The sequence below is a fragment of the Scyliorhinus torazame genome, unplaced genomic scaffold, assembly GCF_047496885.1.
Source record: "Scyliorhinus torazame isolate Kashiwa2021f unplaced genomic scaffold, sScyTor2.1 scaffold_492, whole genome shotgun sequence".
In the NCBI taxonomy this organism is placed as follows: domain Eukaryota; kingdom Metazoa; phylum Chordata; class Chondrichthyes; order Carcharhiniformes; family Scyliorhinidae; genus Scyliorhinus; species Scyliorhinus torazame.
The window spans coordinates 121,284-140,064 of NW_027308219.1; the positions used below are offsets into that span (position 1 = coordinate 121,284).

At 54.9% G+C, this 18,781-nt stretch overlaps 1 protein-coding gene across 1 annotated transcript in view; it reads right to left on the minus strand.

The window, feature by feature from the left end:
* LOC140406356 (histone deacetylase 4-like) overlaps positions 1-18,781 on the minus strand; it is an 84,440-nt gene that overhangs the window by 57,408 nt on the left and 8,251 nt on the right. The window contains 3 exon segments of the mRNA XM_072494454.1: positions 10,195-10,409; positions 11,932-12,124; positions 13,910-14,029. Of these exon segments, the coding sequence (XP_072350555.1) occupies positions 10,195-10,409; positions 11,932-12,124; positions 13,910-14,005 (504 nt within the window). The 5' untranslated portion in view covers positions 14,006-14,029.

The following is an 18,781-nucleotide window of genomic DNA, read 5'->3' on the forward strand; positions in this document are numbered from 1 at the left end:
CGAGACACAACCTCAATCAACCTGTACCCCGAGACGAAACCGCAATTAACCTGTACCCCGAGACTCAACTCAATTAACCTGTACCCCGAGACACAACCTCAATTAACTTGTACCCCGAGACTCAACCTCAATTAACCTGTAGCCCGTGACACATCGTCAATTAAGCTGTAGCCCCGAGAATCAGCCTCAATTAACCTGTACCCTGACTCAACCTCAATTAACATGTACCCCGGGACTCAACCTCAATTAACCTGCACCCCGAGACTCAACCTCAATTAACCTGTACCCCGGGACTCAGCCTCAATTAATCTGTACCCCGAGACTCAACCTCAATTATCCTGTACCCCGAGACTCAACCTAAATTAACCTGTACCCCGAGACTCAACCTTAATTAACCTGCACCCCGAGACTCAACCACAATTAACCTGTACCCCGAGACAACCTCAATTAAATTGAACCCCGAGACAAAACCTCAATTAACCTGTACCCCGAGACTCAACCTCAATTAACCTGTACCCCGACTCAACCTCCAGTAACCGGGACCCCGGGACATAACCTCAATAAACCTGTACCCCGAGACTCAACCTCAATTAACCTGTATCCCGAGACTCAACCACAATTATCCTGTACCCCGAGACACAAGCTCAATTAACCTGTACGCCGAGATTCACCCTCCATTAACCTGTACCCCGAGACTCAACCACAATTATCCTGTACCCCGAGACTCAACCTCAATTGACCTGTACCCCGAGACAACCTCAATTAACCTGTTGCCCCGCACACAACCTCAATTAACCTGTACCCCAAGACACAGCCTCAAATAACCTGTACCCCGAGACTTAACTTCAATTAACCTGCACCCCAAGATTCAACCTCAATTTCCCTGTACCCCGAGACTCAACCTCAATTAACCTGTACGCCGAGATTCAACCTCAATTAACCTGTACCCCGAGACTCAACCTCAATTAACCTGTACCCGAAGATTCAACCTCAATTAACCTGTACCCCGAGACACAACCTCAATTAACCTGTACCCCGAGACGAAACCTCAATTAACCTGTACCCCGAGACTCAACCTCAATTAACCTGTACTCCAAGATTCAACCTCAATTAACCTGTACCCCAAGATTCAACCTCAATTAACCTGTACCCCAAGATTCAACCTCAATTAAACTGTACGCTGAGATTCAACCTCAATTAACCTGTACCCCGAGATTCAACCTCAATTAACCTGTACCCCGAGACACCTCAATTAGCCTGTATCCCAAGATTCAACATCAATTAACCTGTACCCCGAGACACAACCTCAATTAACCTGTACCCCGAGACTCAACCTCAATTAACATGTACCCCGAGACTGAACCTCAATTAACCTGTACCCCGGGACTCAACCTCAATTAACCTGTACCCCTAGATCCAACCGCAATTAACCTGTACCCCAAGATTCAACCTCAATTAACCTGTACCCCAAGAGACAGCCTCTCATAACCTGTACCCCGAGACTTAACCTCAGTTAACCTGTACCCCAAGACGCAACCTCTATTAACCTGTACCCCAAGATTCAACCTCAATTAACCTGTACCCCGAGACACAACCTCAATTAACCTGTACCCCGAGACGCAACCGCAATTAACCTAGACACCGAGACTCAATCTCAATTAACCTGTACCCCGAGACTCAACCTCAATTAACCTGTACCCCAAGATTCATCCTCAATTAACCTGTACCCCGAGACACAACCTCAATTAACCTGTACCCCGAGACGAAACCGCAATTAACCTGTACCCCGAGACTCAACTCAATTAACCTGTACCCCGAGACACAACCTCAATTAACCTGTACCCCGAGACTCGACCTCAATTAACCTTTACCCCGAGACTCAACCTCAATTAACATGTACCCCAAGATTCATCCTCAATTAACCTGTACCCCGAGACACAACCTCAATTAACCTGTACCCCGAGACGAAACCGCAATTTACCTGTACCCCGAGACTCAACTCAATTAACCTGTACCCCGAGACACAACCTCAATTAACCTGTACCCCGAGACTCAACCTCAATTAACCTGTAGCCCGTGACACATCGTCAATTAACCTGTAGCCCCGAGAATCAGCCTCAATTAACCTGTACCCCGACTCAACCTCAATTAACATGTACCCCGAGACTCAACTCAATTAACCTGTACCCCGAGACACAACCTCAATTAACCTGTACCCCGAGACTCAACCTCAATTAACCTGTACCCCAAGACTCAACCTCAATTAACCTGTACACCAAGATTCATCCTCAATTAACCTGTACCCCGAGACACAACCTCAATTAACCTGTACCCCGAGACGAAACCGCAATTTACCTGTACCCCGAGACTCAACTCAATTAACCTGTACCCCGAGACACAACCTCAATTAACCTGTACCCCGAGACTCAACCTCAATTAACCTGTAGCCCGTGACACATCGTCAATTAACCTGTAGCCCCGAGAATCAGCCTCAATTAACCTGTACCCCGACTCAACCTCAATTAACATGTACCCCGGGACTCAACCTCAATTAACCTGTACCCCGGGACTCAACCTCCAGTAACCGGGACCCCGGGACATAACCTCAATAAACCTGTACCCCGAGACTCAACCTCAATTAACCTGTATCCCGAGACTCAACCACAATTATCCTGTACCCCGAGACACAAGCTCAATTAACCTGTACGCCGAGATTCACCCTCCATTAACCTGTACCCCGAGACTCAACCACAATTATCCTGTACCCCGAGACTCAACCTCAATTGACCTGTACCCCGAGACAACCTCAATTAACCTGTTGCCCCGCACACAACCTCAATTAACCTGTACCCCAAGACACAGCCTCAAATAACCTGTACCCCGAGACTTAACTTCAATTAACCTGTACCCCGAGACACAACCTCAAATTAACCTGTACGCCGAGACTCAACCTCAATTAACCTGCACCCCAAGATTCAACCTCAATTTCCCTGCACCCTGAGACACAACCTCAATTAACCTGTACGCCGAGATTCAACCTCAATTAACCTGTACCCCGAGACTCAACCTCAATTAACCTGTACCCCAAGATTCAACCTCAATTAACCTGTACCCCGAGACACAACCTCAATTAACCTGTACCCCGAGACGAAACCGCAATTAACCTGTACCCTGAGACTCAACCTCAATTAACCTGTACTCCAAGATTCAACCTCAATTAACCTGTACCCCAAGATTCAACCTCAATTAACCTGTACCCCAAGATTCAATCTCAATTAAACTGTACGCTGAGATTCAAGCTCAATTAACCTGTACCCCGAGATTCAACCTCAATTAACCTGTACCCCGAGACACCTCAATTAGCCTGTATCCCAAGATTCAACCTCAATTAACCTGTACCCCGAGACACAACCTCAATTAACCTGTACCCCGAGATACAACCTCAATTAACATGTACCCCGGGACTCAACCTCAATTAACCTGTACCCCGGGACTCAACCTCAATTAACCTGTACCCTGAGACTCAACCTCAATTAACCTGTACCCCGAGACTCAACCTCAATTAACCTGTACCCCTAGATCCAACCGCAATTAACCTGTACCCCAAGATTCAACCTCAATTAACCTGTACCCCAAGACACAGCCTCAAATAACCTGTACCCCGAGAGGCAACCGCAATTAACCTGTACCCCGAGACGCAACCGCAATTAACCTGGACCCCGAGACTCAACCTCAATTAACCTGTACCCCGAGACTCAACCTCAATTAACCTGTACCCCAAGATTCATCCTCAATTAACCTGTACCCCGAGACACAACCTCAATCAACCTGTACCCCGAGACGAAACCGCAATTAACCTGTACCCCGAGACTCAACTCAATTAACCTGTACCCCGAGACACAACCTCAATTAACTTGTACCCCGAGACTCAACCTCAATTAACCTGTAGCCCGTGACACATCGTCAATTAAGCTGTAGCCCCGAGAATCAGCCTCAATTAACCTGTACCCTGACTCAACCTCAATTAACATGTACCCCGGGACTCAACCTCAATTAACCTGCACCCCGAGACTCAACCTCAATTAACCTGTACCCCGGGACTCAGCCTCAATTAATCTGTACCCCGAGACTCAACCTCAATTATCCTGTACCCCGAGACTCAACCTAAATTAACCTGTACCCCGAGACTCAACCTTAATTAACCTGCACCCCGAGACTCAACCACAATTAACCTGTACCCCGAGACAACCTCAATTAAATTGAACCCCGAGACAAAACCTCAATTAACCTGTACCCCGAGACTCAACCTCAATTAACCTGTACCCCGACTCAACCTCCAGTAACCGGGACCCCGGGACATAACCTCAATAAACCTGTACCCCGAGACTCAACCTCAATTAACCTGTATCCCGAGACTCAACCACAATTATCCTGTACCCCGAGACACAAGCTCAATTAACCTGTACGCCGAGATTCACCCTCCATTAACCTGTACCCCGAGACTCAACCACAATTATCCTGTACCCCGAGACTCAACCTCAATTGACCTGTACCCCGAGACAACCTCAATTAACCTGTTGCCCCGCACACAACCTCAATTAACCTGTACCCCAAGACACAGCCTCAAATAACCTGTACCCCGAGACTTAACTTCAATTAACCTGCACCCCAAGATTCAACCTCAATTTCCCTGTACCCCGAGACTCAACCTCAATTAACCTGTACGCCGAGATTCAACCTCAATTAACCTGTACCCCGAGACTCAACCTCAATTAACCTGTACCCCAAGATTCAACCTCAATTAACCTGTACCCCGAGACACAACCTCAATTAACCTGTACCCCGAGACGAAACCGCAATTAACCTGTACCCTGAGACTCAACCTCAATTAACCTGTACTCCAAGATTCAACCTCAATTAACCTGTACCCCAAGATTCAACCTCAATTAACCTGTACCCCAAGATTCAATCTCAATTAAACTGTACGCTGAGATTCAAGCTCAATTATCCTGTACCCCGAGATTCAACCTCAATTAACCTGTACCCCGAGACACCTCAATTAGCCTGTATCCCAAGATTCAACCTCAATTAACCTGTACCCCGAGACACAACCTCAATTAAGCTGTACCCCGAGATACAACCTCAATTAACATGTACCCCGGGACTCAACCTCAATTAACCTGTACCCCGGGACTCAACCTCAATTAACCTGTACCCCGAGACTCAACCTCAATTAACCTGTACCCCGAGACTCAACCTCAATTAACCTGTACCCCGAGACACAACCTCAATCAACCTGTACCCCGAGACGAAACCGCAATTAACCTGTACCCCGAGACTCAACTCAATTAACCTGTACCCCGAGACACAACCTCAATTAACTTGTACCCCGAGACTCAACCTCAATTAACCTGTAGCCCGTGACACATCGTCAATTAAGCTGTAGCCCCGAGAATCAGCCTCAATTAACCTGTACCCTGACTCAACCTCAATTAACATGTACCCCGGGACTCAACCTCAATTAACCTGCACCCCGAGACTCAACCTCAATTAACCTGTACCCCGGGACTCAGCCTCAATTAATCTGTACCCCGAGACTCAACCTCAATTATCCTGTACCCCGAGACTCAACCTAAATTAACCTGTACCCCGAGACTCAACCTTAATTAACCTGCACCCCGAGACTCAACCACAATTAACCTGTACCCCGAGACAACCTCAATTAAATTGAACCCCGAGACAAAACCTCAATTAACCTGTACCCCGAGACTCAACCTCAATTAACCTGTACCCCGGGACTCAACCTCCAGTAACCGGGACCCCGGGACATAACCTCAATAAACCTGTACCCCGAGACTCAACCTCAATTAACCTGTATCCCGAGACTCAACCACAATTATCCTGTACCCCGAGACACAAGCTCAATTAACCTGTACGCCGAGATTCACCCTCCATTAACCTGTACCCCGAGACTCAACCACAATTATCCTGTACCCCGAGACTCAACCTCAATTGACCTGTACCCCGAGACAACCTCAATTAACCTGTTGCCCCGCACACAACCTCAATTAACCTGTACCCCAAGACACAGCCTCAAATAACCTGTACCCCGAGACTTAACTTCAATTAACCTGCACCCCAAGATTCAACCTCAATTTCCCTGTACCCCGAGACTCAACCTCAATTAACCTGTACGCCGAGATTCAACCTCAATTAACCTGTACCCCGAGACTCAACCTCAATTAACCTGTACCCCAAGATTCAACCTCAATTAACCTGTACCCCGAGACACAACCTCAATTAACCTGTACCCCGAGACGAAACCGCAATTAACCTGTACCCTGAGACTCAACCTCAATTAACCTGTACTCCAAGATTCAACCTCAATTAACCTGTACCCCAAGATTCAACCTCAATTAACCTGTACCCCAAGATTCAATCTCAATTAAACTGTACGCTGAGATTCAAGCTCAATTATCCTGTACCCCGAGATTCAACCTCAATTAACCTGTACCCCGAGACACCTCAATTAGCCTGTATCCCAAGATTCAACCTCAATTAACCTGTACCCCGAGACACAACCTCAATTAACCTGTACCCCGAGATACAACCTCAATTAACATGTACCCCGGGACTCAACCTCAATTAACCTGTACCCCGGGACTCAACCTCAATTAACCTGTACCCCGAGACTCAACCTCAATTAACCTGTACCCCGAGACTCAACCTCAATTAACCTGTACCCCTAGATCCAACCGCAATTAACCTGTACCCCAAGATTCAACCTCAATTAACCTGTACCCCAAGACACAGCCTCAAATAACCTGTACCCCGAGAGGCAACCGCAATTAACCTGTACCCCGAGACGCAACCGCAATTAACCTGGACCCCGAGACTCAACCTCAATTAACCTGTACCCCGAGACTCAACCTCAATTAACCTGTACCCCAAGATTCATCCTCAATTAACCTGTACCCCGAGACACAACCTCAATCAACCTGTACCCCGAGACGAAACCGCAATTAACCTGTATCCCGAGACGCAACCGCAATTAACCTGTACCGCGAGACACAACCTCAATTAACCTGTACCCCGAGACTGAACTCAATTAACCTGTACCCCGAGACACAACCTCAATTAACTTGTACCCCGAGACTCAACCTCAATTAACCTGTAGCCCGTGACACATCGTCAATTAAGCTGTAGCCCCGAGAATCAGCCTCAATTAACCTGTACCCTGACTCAACCTCAATTAACATGTACCCCGGGACTCAACCTCAATTAACCTGCACCCCGAGACTCAACCTCAATTAACCTGTACCCCGGGACTCAGCCTCAATTAATCTGTACCCCGAGACTCAACCTCAATTATCCTGTACCCCGAGACTCAACCTAAATTAACCTGTACCCCGAGACTCAACCTTAATTAACCTGCACCCCGAGACTCAACCACAATTAACCTGTACCCCGAGACAACCTCAATTAAATTGAACCCCGAGACAAAACCTCAATTAACCTGTACCCCGAGACTCAACCTCAATTAACCTGTAGCCCGAAACTCAACCTCAATTAACCTGTACCCGAGACTCAACCTGAATTAAACTTTACCCCGAGACTCGACCTCAATTAAATTGAACCCCGAGACACAACCTCAATTAACCTGTACCCCGGGACACAACCTCAATTAACCTGTACCCCGGGACTCAACCTCAATTAACCTGTACCCGGAGACTCAACCTCAATTAACCTCTACGCCGGGACACAACCTCATTTAACCTGTACCCCGAGACACAACCTCAATTAACATGTACCCCGAGACACAACCTCAATTAACCTGTACCCTGAGACTCAACCACAATTAACCTGTACCCCGAGACTCAACCTCAATTGACCTGTACCCCGAGACAACCTCAATTAACCTGTACCCCGAGACTCAACCTCAATTAACCTGTACCCCGAGACACAACCTCAATTAACCTGTACCCCGGGACACAACCTCAATTAACCTGTACCCCGAGACGAAACCGCAATTAACCTGTACCCCGAGACTCAACTCAATTAACCTGTACTCCAAGATTCAACCTCAATTAACCTGTACCCCAAGATTCAACCTCAATTGACCTGTACCCCGAGACAACCTCAATTAACCTGTACCCCATGACACAACCTCAATTAACGTGTACCCCGAGACACAACCTCAATTAACCTGTACCCCGGGACTCAACCTCCAGTAACCAGGACCCCGGGACACAACCTCAATTAAACTGTACCCCGAGACTCAACCTCAATTAACCTGTATCCCGAGACTCAACCACAATTATCCTGTACCCCGAGACACAAGCTCAATTAACCTGTACCACGAGACACAACCACAATTAACCTGTACCCCGAGACTCAACCACAATTAACCCGTACCCCGTAACACAACCTCAATTAACCTGTACCCCTAGATCCAACCGCAATTAACCTGTAACCCAAGATTTAACCTCAATTAACCTGTACCCCAAGACACAGCCTCAAATAACCTGTACCCCGAGACTTGACTTCAATTAACCTGTACCCCGAGACACAACCTCAAATTAACCTGTACCCCGAGACTCAACCTCAATTAACCTGTACCCCAAGATTCAACCTCAATTAACCTGTACCCTGAGACACAACCTCAATTAACCTGTACGCCGAGACTCAACCTCAATTAACCTGTACCACGAGACTCAACCTCAATTAACCTGTACCCCAAGATTCAACCTCAATTAACCTGTACCCCAAGATTCAACCTCAATTAACCTGTACCCCGAGACACAACCTCAATTAACCTGAACCCCGAGACGAAACCGCAATTAACCTGTACCCCGAGACTCAACCTCAATTAACCTGTACTCCAAGATTCAACCTCAATTAACCTGTACCCCAAGATTCAAGCTCAATTAACCTGTACCCCAAGATTCAACCTCAGTTAAACTGTACGCTGAGATTCAACCTCAATTAACCTGTACCCCGAGATTCAACCTCAATTAACCTGTACCCCGAGACACCTCAATTAGCCTGTATCCCAAGATTCAACCTCAATTAACCTGGACCCCGAGACACAACCTCAATTAACCTGTACGCCGAGATTCAACCTCAATTAACCTGTACCCCGAGACTCAACCTCAATTAACCTGTACCCCGAGGCACAACCTCAATTAACCTGTACGCCGAGATTCAACCTCAATTAACCTGTACCCCGAGACACAACCTCAATTAACCTGTACCCCGAGACTCAACCTCAATTAACATGTACCCCGGGACTCAACCTCAATTAACCTGTACCCCGGGACTCAACCTCAATTAACCTGTACCCCAAGACACAACCTCAATTAACGTGTACCCCGAGACTCAACCTCAATTAACCTGTACCCCGGGACTCTACCTCAATTAACCTGTACCCCGAGGCTCAACCTCAATTAACCTGCAGCCCGAGACTCAACCACAATTAACCTGTACCCCGAGACTCAACCTCAATTAACCTGTAGCCCGAGACTCAACCACAATTATCCTGTACCCCGAGACACAAGCTCAATTAACCTGTAGCCCGAGACTCAACCACAATTATCCTGTACCCCGAGACACAAGCTCAATTAACCTGTACCCCGAGACACAACCACAATTAACTTGTACCCCGAGACTCAACCACAATTAACCCATACCCCGTAACACAACCTCAATTAACCTGTACCCCTAGATCCAACCGCAATTAACCTGTAACCCAAGATTTAACCTCAATTAACCTGTACCCCAAGACACAGCCTCAAATAACCTGGACCCCGAGTCTTAACCTCAATTAACCTGTACCCCGAGGCTCAACCTCAATTAACCTGTACCCCGAGACACAACCTCAATTAACCTGTACCCCGAGACACAACCTCAATTAACCTGTACCCCGAGACACAGCCTCAATTAACCTGTACCCCGAGGCTCAACCTCAATTAACCTGTACCCCGAGGCTCAACCTCAATTAACCTGTACCCCGAGGCTCAACCTCAATTAACCTGTACCCCGAGACACAGCCTCAATTAACATGTACCCCGAGACTCAACCTCAATTAACCTGTACCCCTAGGCTCAACCTCAATTAACCTGTACCCCGAGGCTCAACCTCAATTAACCTGTACCCCGAGGCTCAACCTCATTTCACATATCCCACTCCCGTTACCTTGCCGAGGTGCGTCTGCTGTTTCAACCTCTCGAGGAAGCGCTGGTGTTGTTGCTGGGTGTGGAGCTGGTGCTGGACTGAGCGGGGACTCTGGGGCAGCGGGGCAGACTGCGCCCTCCCCAGGGGCCGGTGCTGAGGTGCCTTGGCCATCCGGGGGTCGTAGCGTTCCCCGGTGAGCAGCGGGTGGGCGTAGAAGAAGGGCACGGCACCGAGGCCTGCAACAGAAACAGGAGGGTTACCCGTGTTAGCCCTGGGGAAGGAGGCGATGGGCACAGTAAGATCCCAGTCACCTTTTACCCATCAACCCTGCTCCCTCGCCAGTTCTCGCTTTCGTGCTCCGAGTGTGGGTCTGACCGAGGGACACGGAGACCGGGACTGTGCATGGTGCTCCGAGTGTGTGTCTGACCGAGGGACACGGAGACCGGGACTGCGCACGGTGCTGCGAGTGTGGGTCTGACCGAGGGACACGGAGACCGGGACTGTGCACGGTGCTCCGAGTGTGGGTCTGACCGAGGGACACGGAGACCGGGACTGTGCACGGTGCTCCGAGTGTGGGTCTAACCGAGGGACACGGAGACCGGGACTGTGCACGGTGCTCCGAGTGTGGGTCTAACCGAGGGATACGGAGACCGGGACTGTGCACGGTGCTCCGAGTGTGGGTTTGTCCGAGGGAGACGGAGACCGGGACTGTGCACGGTGCTCCGAGTGTGGGTCTGACCGAGGGACACGGAGGCCGGGACAGTCCACGGTGCTCCGAATGTGGGTCTGACCGAGGGACACGGAGACCGGGACTGTGCACGGTGCTCCGAGTGTGGGTCTGACCGAGGGATACGGAGACCGGGACTGTGCGCGGTGCTCTGCGTGTGGGTCTGACCGAGGGATACGGAGACCGGGACTGTGCGCGGTGCTCCGAGTGTGGGTCTGACCGAGGGATACGGAGACCGGGTCTGTGCACGGTGCTCCGAGTGTGGGTCTGACTGAGGGACACGGAGACCGGGACTGTGCACGGTGCTCCGAGTGTGGGTCTAACCGAGGGATACGGAGACCGGGACTGTGCACGGTGCTCCGAGTGTGGGTCTGACTGAGGGATACGGAGACCGGGACTGTGCGCGGTGCTCCGAGTGTGGGTCTGACCGAGGGACACGGAGACCGGGACTGTGCACGGTGCTCCGAGTGTGGGTCTGAACGAGGGACACGGAGACCGGGACTGTGCATGGTGCTCCGAGTGTGGGTCTGACCGACGGAGACCGGGACTGTGCACGGTGCTCCGAGTGTGGGTCTAACCGAGGGACACGGAGACCGGGACTGTGCACGGTGCTCCGAGTGTGGGTCTAACCGAGGGGCACGGAGACCGAGACTGTGCACGGTGCTCCGAGTGTGGGTCTGACCGAGGGGCACGGAGACCGAGACTGTGCACGGTGCTCCGAGTGTGGGTCTGACCGAGGGATACGGAGACCGGGACTGTGCACGGTGCCCCGAGCGTGGGTCTGACCGAGGGATACGGAGACCGGGACTGCGCACGGTGCTCCGAGTGTGGATCTGACCGAGGCATACGGAGACCGGGACTGTGCACGGTGCTCCGAGTGTGTGTCTGACCGAGGGGTACGGAGACCAGGACTGTGCACGGTGCTCCGAGTGTGTGTCTGACCGAGGGGTACGGAGACCAGGACTGTGCACGGTGCTCCGAGTGTGTGTCTGACCGAGGGGTACGGAGACTGGCCCGAGCCTCTTACTCACCGGACAGCAGCGAGCTCGGTCTCATCGAGGGCTCGAGGATGATCACTGGGTGCACCCTGGATAATCCGGCCTCCCCCTCCAGTCCCGAGGCGGGGATGTAGGTGACCTGCGAGTGTCCGGTCAGCAGATGTCCCTCCGGGCCAGGCAGCCGGGTTGGGAGAGTGGTCATTCCTCCCAGCTCGCCAAACTTTCCCTGCGGGGCAAACGGTGTTGGGTTAGCAAGTACGCTCCTTCCTACGGTCACTACCCAGGCCTCGCACCCTCCACAGCCCTCCCCTCAGTTGTGAGACGCCTCAACTCCCTCCAAACTCCGTGGGATGGCCCTCGCCCCCGCCCCCTCCAAACTCCGTGGGAGCCCCTCGCTCCCTCCAAACTCCGTGGGAGCCCCTCACCCTCGCTCCCTCCAAACTCCGTGGGAGCCCCTCGCACCCTCCAAACTCCGTGGGACCCCCTCACCCTCGCTCCCTCCAAACTCTGTGTGACGGCCTTCACCCTCGCCCCCTCCAAACTCCGTGGGAGCCCCTCACCCTCGCCCCCTCCAAACTCCGTGGGAGCCCCTCACCCTCGCTCCCTCCAAACTCCGTGGGAGCCCCTCGCTCCCTCCAAACTCCGTGGGAGCCCCTCACCCTCGCCCCCTCCAAACTCCGTGGGAGCCCCTCGCCCCCGCTCCCTCCAAACTCCGTGGGAGCCCCTCGCTCCCTCCAAACTCCGTGGGACCGCCCTCACCCTCGCCCCCTCCAAACTCCGTGGGAGCCCCTCACCCTCGCTCCCTCCAAACTCCGTGGGACCGCCCTCACCCTCGCTCCCTCCAAACTCCGTGGGATCCCCTCACCCCCGCTCCCTCCAAACTCCGTGTGACGGCCCTCAACCCTCGCTCCCTCCAAACTCCGTGGGATCCCCTCACCCTCGCCCCCTCCAAACTCCGTGGGACCGCCCTCAACCTCGCTCCCTCCAAACTCCGTGGGAGCCCCTCACCCTCGCCCCCTCCAAACTCCGTGGGAGCCCCTCACCCTCGCTCCCTCCAAACTCCGTGGGACCCCCTCACCCTCGCTCCCTCCAAACTCCGTGGGAGCCCCTCACCCCTCGCTCCCTCCAAACTCCGTGGGACCCCCTCACCCTCGCCCCCTCCAAACTCCGTGGGAGCCCCTCACCCTCGCTCCCTCCAAACTCCGTGGGACCCCCTCACCCTCGCCCCCTCCAAACTCCGTGGGAGCCCCTCACCCTCGCCCCCTCCAAACTCCGTGGGAGCCCCTCACCCTCGCTCCCTCCAAACTCCGTGGGAGCCCCTCGCTCCCTCCAAACTCCGTGGGAGCCCCTCACCCTCGCCCCCTCCAAACTCCGTGGGACCCCCTCACCCTCGCCCCCTCCAAACTCCGTGGGAGCCCCTCACCCTCGCTCTCTCCAAACTCCGTGGGAGCCCCTCACCCTCGCCCCCTCCAAACTCCGTGGGAGCCCCTCACCCTCGCCCCCTCCAAACTCCGTGGGAGCCCCTCACCCTCGCTCCCTCCAAACTCCGTGGGAGCCCCTCGCTCCCTCCAAACTCCGTGGGATGGCCCTCACCCTCGCTCCCTCCAAACTCCGTGGGAGCCCCTCACCCTCGCTCCCTCCAAACTCTGTGGGAGCCCCTCGCCCTCGCTCCCTCCAAACTCCGTGGGATGGCCCTCACCCTCGCTCCCTCCAATCTCCGTGGGAGCCCCTCACCCTCGCTCCCTCCAAACTCTGTGGGAGCCCCTCGCCCTCGCTCCCTCCAAACTACGTGGGAGCCCCTCACCCTCGCCCCCTCCAAACTCCGTGGGAGCCCCTCGCCCTCGCTCCCTCCAAACTCCGTGGGACACCCTCACTCCAACTCCCTCCAAGCTATGAGGGACCCCAGTCTCCTCGCCCTCGTCACTCCAAATTGTGCGGGAACCCCCCCCCCCCCCCCCAACCCCACCTCGCGATTCTGCCGAAACCCCCCCCCCCCCAAGGTGGGACTGACCTTGGAGCTGCATTGAGCGGTGGGAAGCCCCCGGGAAATGTTCGGCAGCGAGGCGGCTCCGGGAATGGCCAGGCTGATCAGCGAGCCCTCCCTCATGAGGAGGCGGTGCGCCAGGGAGTTCTGCGAGAGAGAGAGAGGGAGAGCGAGAGACATCAGGGACGGTCGGAGCGGAGGAGAGCGGCTTCAACCATTGCAGATATACCGGAATCGCAAATCGCAACCCTCCCTATCTCTGTAACCTCCTCCAGCCCCTACACCTCTCCCTATCTCTGTAACCTCCTCCAGTCCCCGACAACCCTCCCTATCTCTGTAACCTCCTCCAGCCCCCCTACACCCCTCCGTATCTCTGTAACCTCCTCCAGCCCCCTACACCCCTCCCTATCTCTGTAACCTCCTCCAGCCCCCTACACCCCTCCCTATCTCTGTAACCTCCTCCAGCCCCTACACCCCTCCCTATCTCTGTAACCTCCTCCAGCCCCCTACACCCCTCCCTATCTCTGTAACCTCCTCCAGCCCCCTACACCCCTCCCTATCTCTGTAACCTCCTCCAGCCCCCTACACCCCTCCCTATCTCTGTAACCTCCTCCAGCCCCCTACACCCCTCCCTATCTCTGTAACCTCCTCCAGCCCCCTACACCCCTCCCTATCTCTGTAACCTCCTCCAGCCCCTACACCCCTCCCTATCTCTGTAACCTCCTCCAGCTCCCTACAACCCTCCCTATCTCTGTAACCTCCTCCAGCCCCCTACACCCCTCCCTATCTCTGTAACCTCCTCCAGCCCCTACAGCCCTCCCTATCTCTGTAACCTCCTCCAGCCCCCTACACCCCTCCCTATCTCTGTAACCTCCTCCAGCCCCCTACACCCCTCCCTATCTCTGTAACCTCCTCCAGCCCCCTACACCCCTCCCTATCTCTGTAACCTCCTCCAGCCCCTACACCCCTCCCTATCTCTGTAACGCCCTCCAGCCCCTACACACCTCCCTATCTCTGTAACCTCCTCCAGCTCCCTACACCCCTCCCTATCTCTGTAACCTCCTCCAGCCCCCTACACACCTCCCTATCTCTGTAACCTCCTCCAGCCCCCGACACCACTCCCTATCTCTGTAACATCCTCCAGTCCCTACACCCCTCCCTATCTCTGTAACCTCCTCCAGCCCCCTACACCCCTCCCTATCTCTGTCCCCTCCTCCAGTCCCCCTACATCCCTCCCTATCTCTGTAACATCCTCCAGTCCCTACACCCCTCCCTATCTCTGTAAACTCCTCCAGTGCCCTACACCCATCCCTATCTCTGTAACCTCCTCCAGCACCCCTACAACCCTCCCTATCTCTGTAACCTCCTCCAGCCCCTACACCCCTCCCTATCTCTGTAACATCCTTCAGTCCCTACACCCCTCCCTATCTCTGTAAACTCCTCCAGTGCCCTACACCCCTCCCTATCTCTGTAACCTCCTCCAACCCCCTACACCCCTCCCTATCTCTGAAACCTCCTCCAGCCCCCCTACACCCCTCCCTATCTCTGTAACCTCCAACAGCCCCCCTACACCAATCCCTATCTCTGTAACCTCCTCCAGCCCCTACACCCCTCCCTATCTCTGTAACCTCCTCCAGCCCCTACACCCATCCCTATCTCTGTAACCTCCTCCAGCCCCCTACACCCCTCCCTATCTCTGTAACCTCCTCCAGTTCCCCTACACCTCTCCCTATCTCTGTAACCTCCTCCAGCCCCCTACACCCCTCCCTATCTCTGTAACCTCCCCCAGCCTCCTACACCCCTCCCTATCTCTGTCACCTCCTCCAGCCCCCTACAACCCCTCCCTATCTCTGTAAACTCCTCCAGTGCCCTACACCCCTCCCTATCTCTGTAACCTCCTCCAGCACCCCTACAACCCTCCCTATCTCTGTAACCTCCTCCAGCCCCTACACCCCTCCCTATCTCTGTAACCTCCTCCAGCCCCCTACACCCCTCCCTATCTCTGTAACCTCCTCCAGCCCCCTACACCCCTCCCTATCTCTGTAACCTCCTCCAGCCCCCTACACCCCTCCCTATCTCTGTAACCTCCTCCAGCCCCTACACCCCTCCCTATCTCTGTAACCTCCTCCAGCTCCCTACAACCCTCCCTATCTCTGTAACCTCCTCCAGCCCCCTACACCCCTCCCTATCTCTGTAACCTCCTCCAGCCCCCTACTCCCCTCCCTATCTCTGTAACCTCCTCCAGCCCCCTACACCCCTCCCTATCTCTGTAACCTCCTCCAGCCCCTACACCCCTCCCTATCTCTGTAACCTCCTCCAGCTCCCTACAACCCTCCCTATCTCTGTAACCTCCTCCAGCCCCCTACACCCCTCCCTATCTCTGTAACCTCCTCCAGCCCCTACACCCATCCCTATCTCTGTAACCTCCTCCAGCCCCTACACCCCTCCCATCTCTGTAGCATCCTCCAGCCCCTACACCCCTCCCTATCGCTGTAACCTCCTCCAGCACCCCTACACCCCTCCCTGTCTCTGTAACCTCCTCCAGCCCCCTACACCCCTCCCTATCTCTGTAACCTCCTCCAGTCCCCTACACCCCTCCCTATCTCTGTAACCTCCTCCAGCCCCTACACCCCTCCCTATCTCTGTAACATCCTCCAGTCCCTACACCCCTCCCTATCTCTGTAACCTCCTCCAGCACCCCTACAACCCTCCCTATCTCTGTAACCTCCTCCAGTCCTACACCCCTCCATATCTCTGTAACCTCCTCCAGCCCCCGACACCCCTCCCTATCTCTGTAACCTCCTCCAGTCCCCTACAATCCTCCCTATCTCTGTAACCTCCTCCAGCCCCCTACACCCCTCCCTATCTCTGTAACCTCCTCCAGCCCCCTACACCCCTCCCTATCTCTGTAACCTCCTCAAGCCCCCACAACCCTCCCTATCTCTGTAACCTCCTCCAGCCCCTACACCCCTCCCTATCTCTGTAACCTCCTCCAGTTCCCCTACACCCCTCCCTATCTCTGTAACCTCCTCCAGCCCTTACACCCCTGCCTATCTCTGTAACCTCCTCAAGCCCCCACAACCCTCCCTATCTCTGTAACCTCCTCCAGTTCCCCTACACCTCTCCCTATCTCTGTAACCTCCTCCAGCCCACTGGATCATTCCTCTCCCTGTCTCTCTCTCTCTGTCTCTCTCTGTCTCTCTCTCCTCCTTCATGAGAAAACTTTTACAGGATGTATCTGGCGTGCAGGGAGGTCAGATCCGAGGGTGGAGAGGAAAGATGAAGCCTTCCTGGGCCGACCAGCTCCCGGAACCCTTGTGAAAACTGGCGCTGGGGGAGGGACGATAACGTGGTCTTTCTGGTCGGGTGCGGTGTACCCTTCACCAAACGCAGCACGAAATATCTCCATCCCCTTCACAGCCCCGACCCTCAGCACTGACCCTCCCACAGTGCGGCGCTCCCTCAGCACTGACCCTCCCGCAGTGCGGCTCTCCCTCAGCACTGACCCTCCCACAGTGCGGCGCTCCCTCAGCACTGACCCTCCCACTGTGCGGAGCTCCCTCAGCACCGACCCTCCCACAGTGCGGCGCTCCCTCAGCACTGACCCTCCCACAGTGCGAAGCTCCCTCAACACTGACCCTCCCACAGTGCGGCGCTCCCTCAGCACTGACCCTCCCACAGTGTGGAGCTCCCTCAGCACCGACCCTCCCACAGTGCGGCGCTCCCTCAGCACTGACCCTCCCACAGTGTGGAGCTCCCTCAGCACCGACCCTCCCACAGTGCGGCGCTCCCTCAGCACCGACCCTCCCACAGTGCGGCGCTCCCTCAGCACTGACCCTCCCACAGTGCGGAGCTCCCTCAGCACCGACCCTCCCACAGTGCGGCGCTCCCTCAGCACCGACCCTCCCACAGTGCGGAGCTCCCTCAGCACTGACCCTCCCGCAGTGCGGAGCTCCCTCAGCACTGACCCTCCCACAGTGCGGCGCTCCCTCAGCACTGACCCTCCCACAGTGCGGTGCTCCCTCAGCACTGACCCTCCCACAGTGCAGAGCTCCCTCAGCACTGACCCTCCCACAGTGCGGTGCTCCCTCAGCACTGACCCTCCCACAGTGCGGAGCTCCCTCAGCACCGACCCTCCCACAGTGCGGAGCTCCCTCAGCACTGACCCTCCCACAGTGCGGTGCTCCCTCAGCACTGACCCTCCCACAGTGCGGAGCTCCCTCAGCACTGACCCTCCCACAGTGCAGAGCTCCCTCAGCACTGACCCTCCCACAGTGCGGAGCTCCCTCAGCACTGACCCTCCCACAGTGCGGAGCTCCCTCAGCACTGACCCACCCACAGTGCGGCGCTCCCTCAGCACCGACCCTCCCACAGTGCGGAGCTCCCTCAGCACTGACCCTGCCACAGTGCGGCGCTCCCTCAGCACCGACCCTCCCACAGTGCGGCGCTCCCTCAGCACTGACCCTCCCACAGTGCGGAGCTCCCTCAGCACTGACCCTCCCACAGTGCGATGCTCCCTCAGCACTGACTCTCCCACAGTGCGGCGCTCCCTCAGCACTGACCCTCCCACAGTGCGGAGCTCCCTCAGCACTGGCCCTCCCGCAGTGCGGAGCTCCCTCAGCACTGACCCTCCCACAGTGCGGCGCTCCCTCAGCACTGACCCTCCCACAGTGCGGCGCTCCCTCAGCACCGACCCTCCCACAGTGCGGCGCTCCCTCAGCACTGACCCTCCCACAGTGCAGAGCTCCCTCAGCACTGACCCTCCCACAGTGCGGCGCTCCCTCAGCACTGACCCTCCCACAGTGCGGAGCTCCCTCAGCACTGACCCTCCCACAGTGCGGAGCTCCCTCAGCACAGACCCTCCCACAGTGCGGAGCTCCCTCAGCACTGACCCTCCCA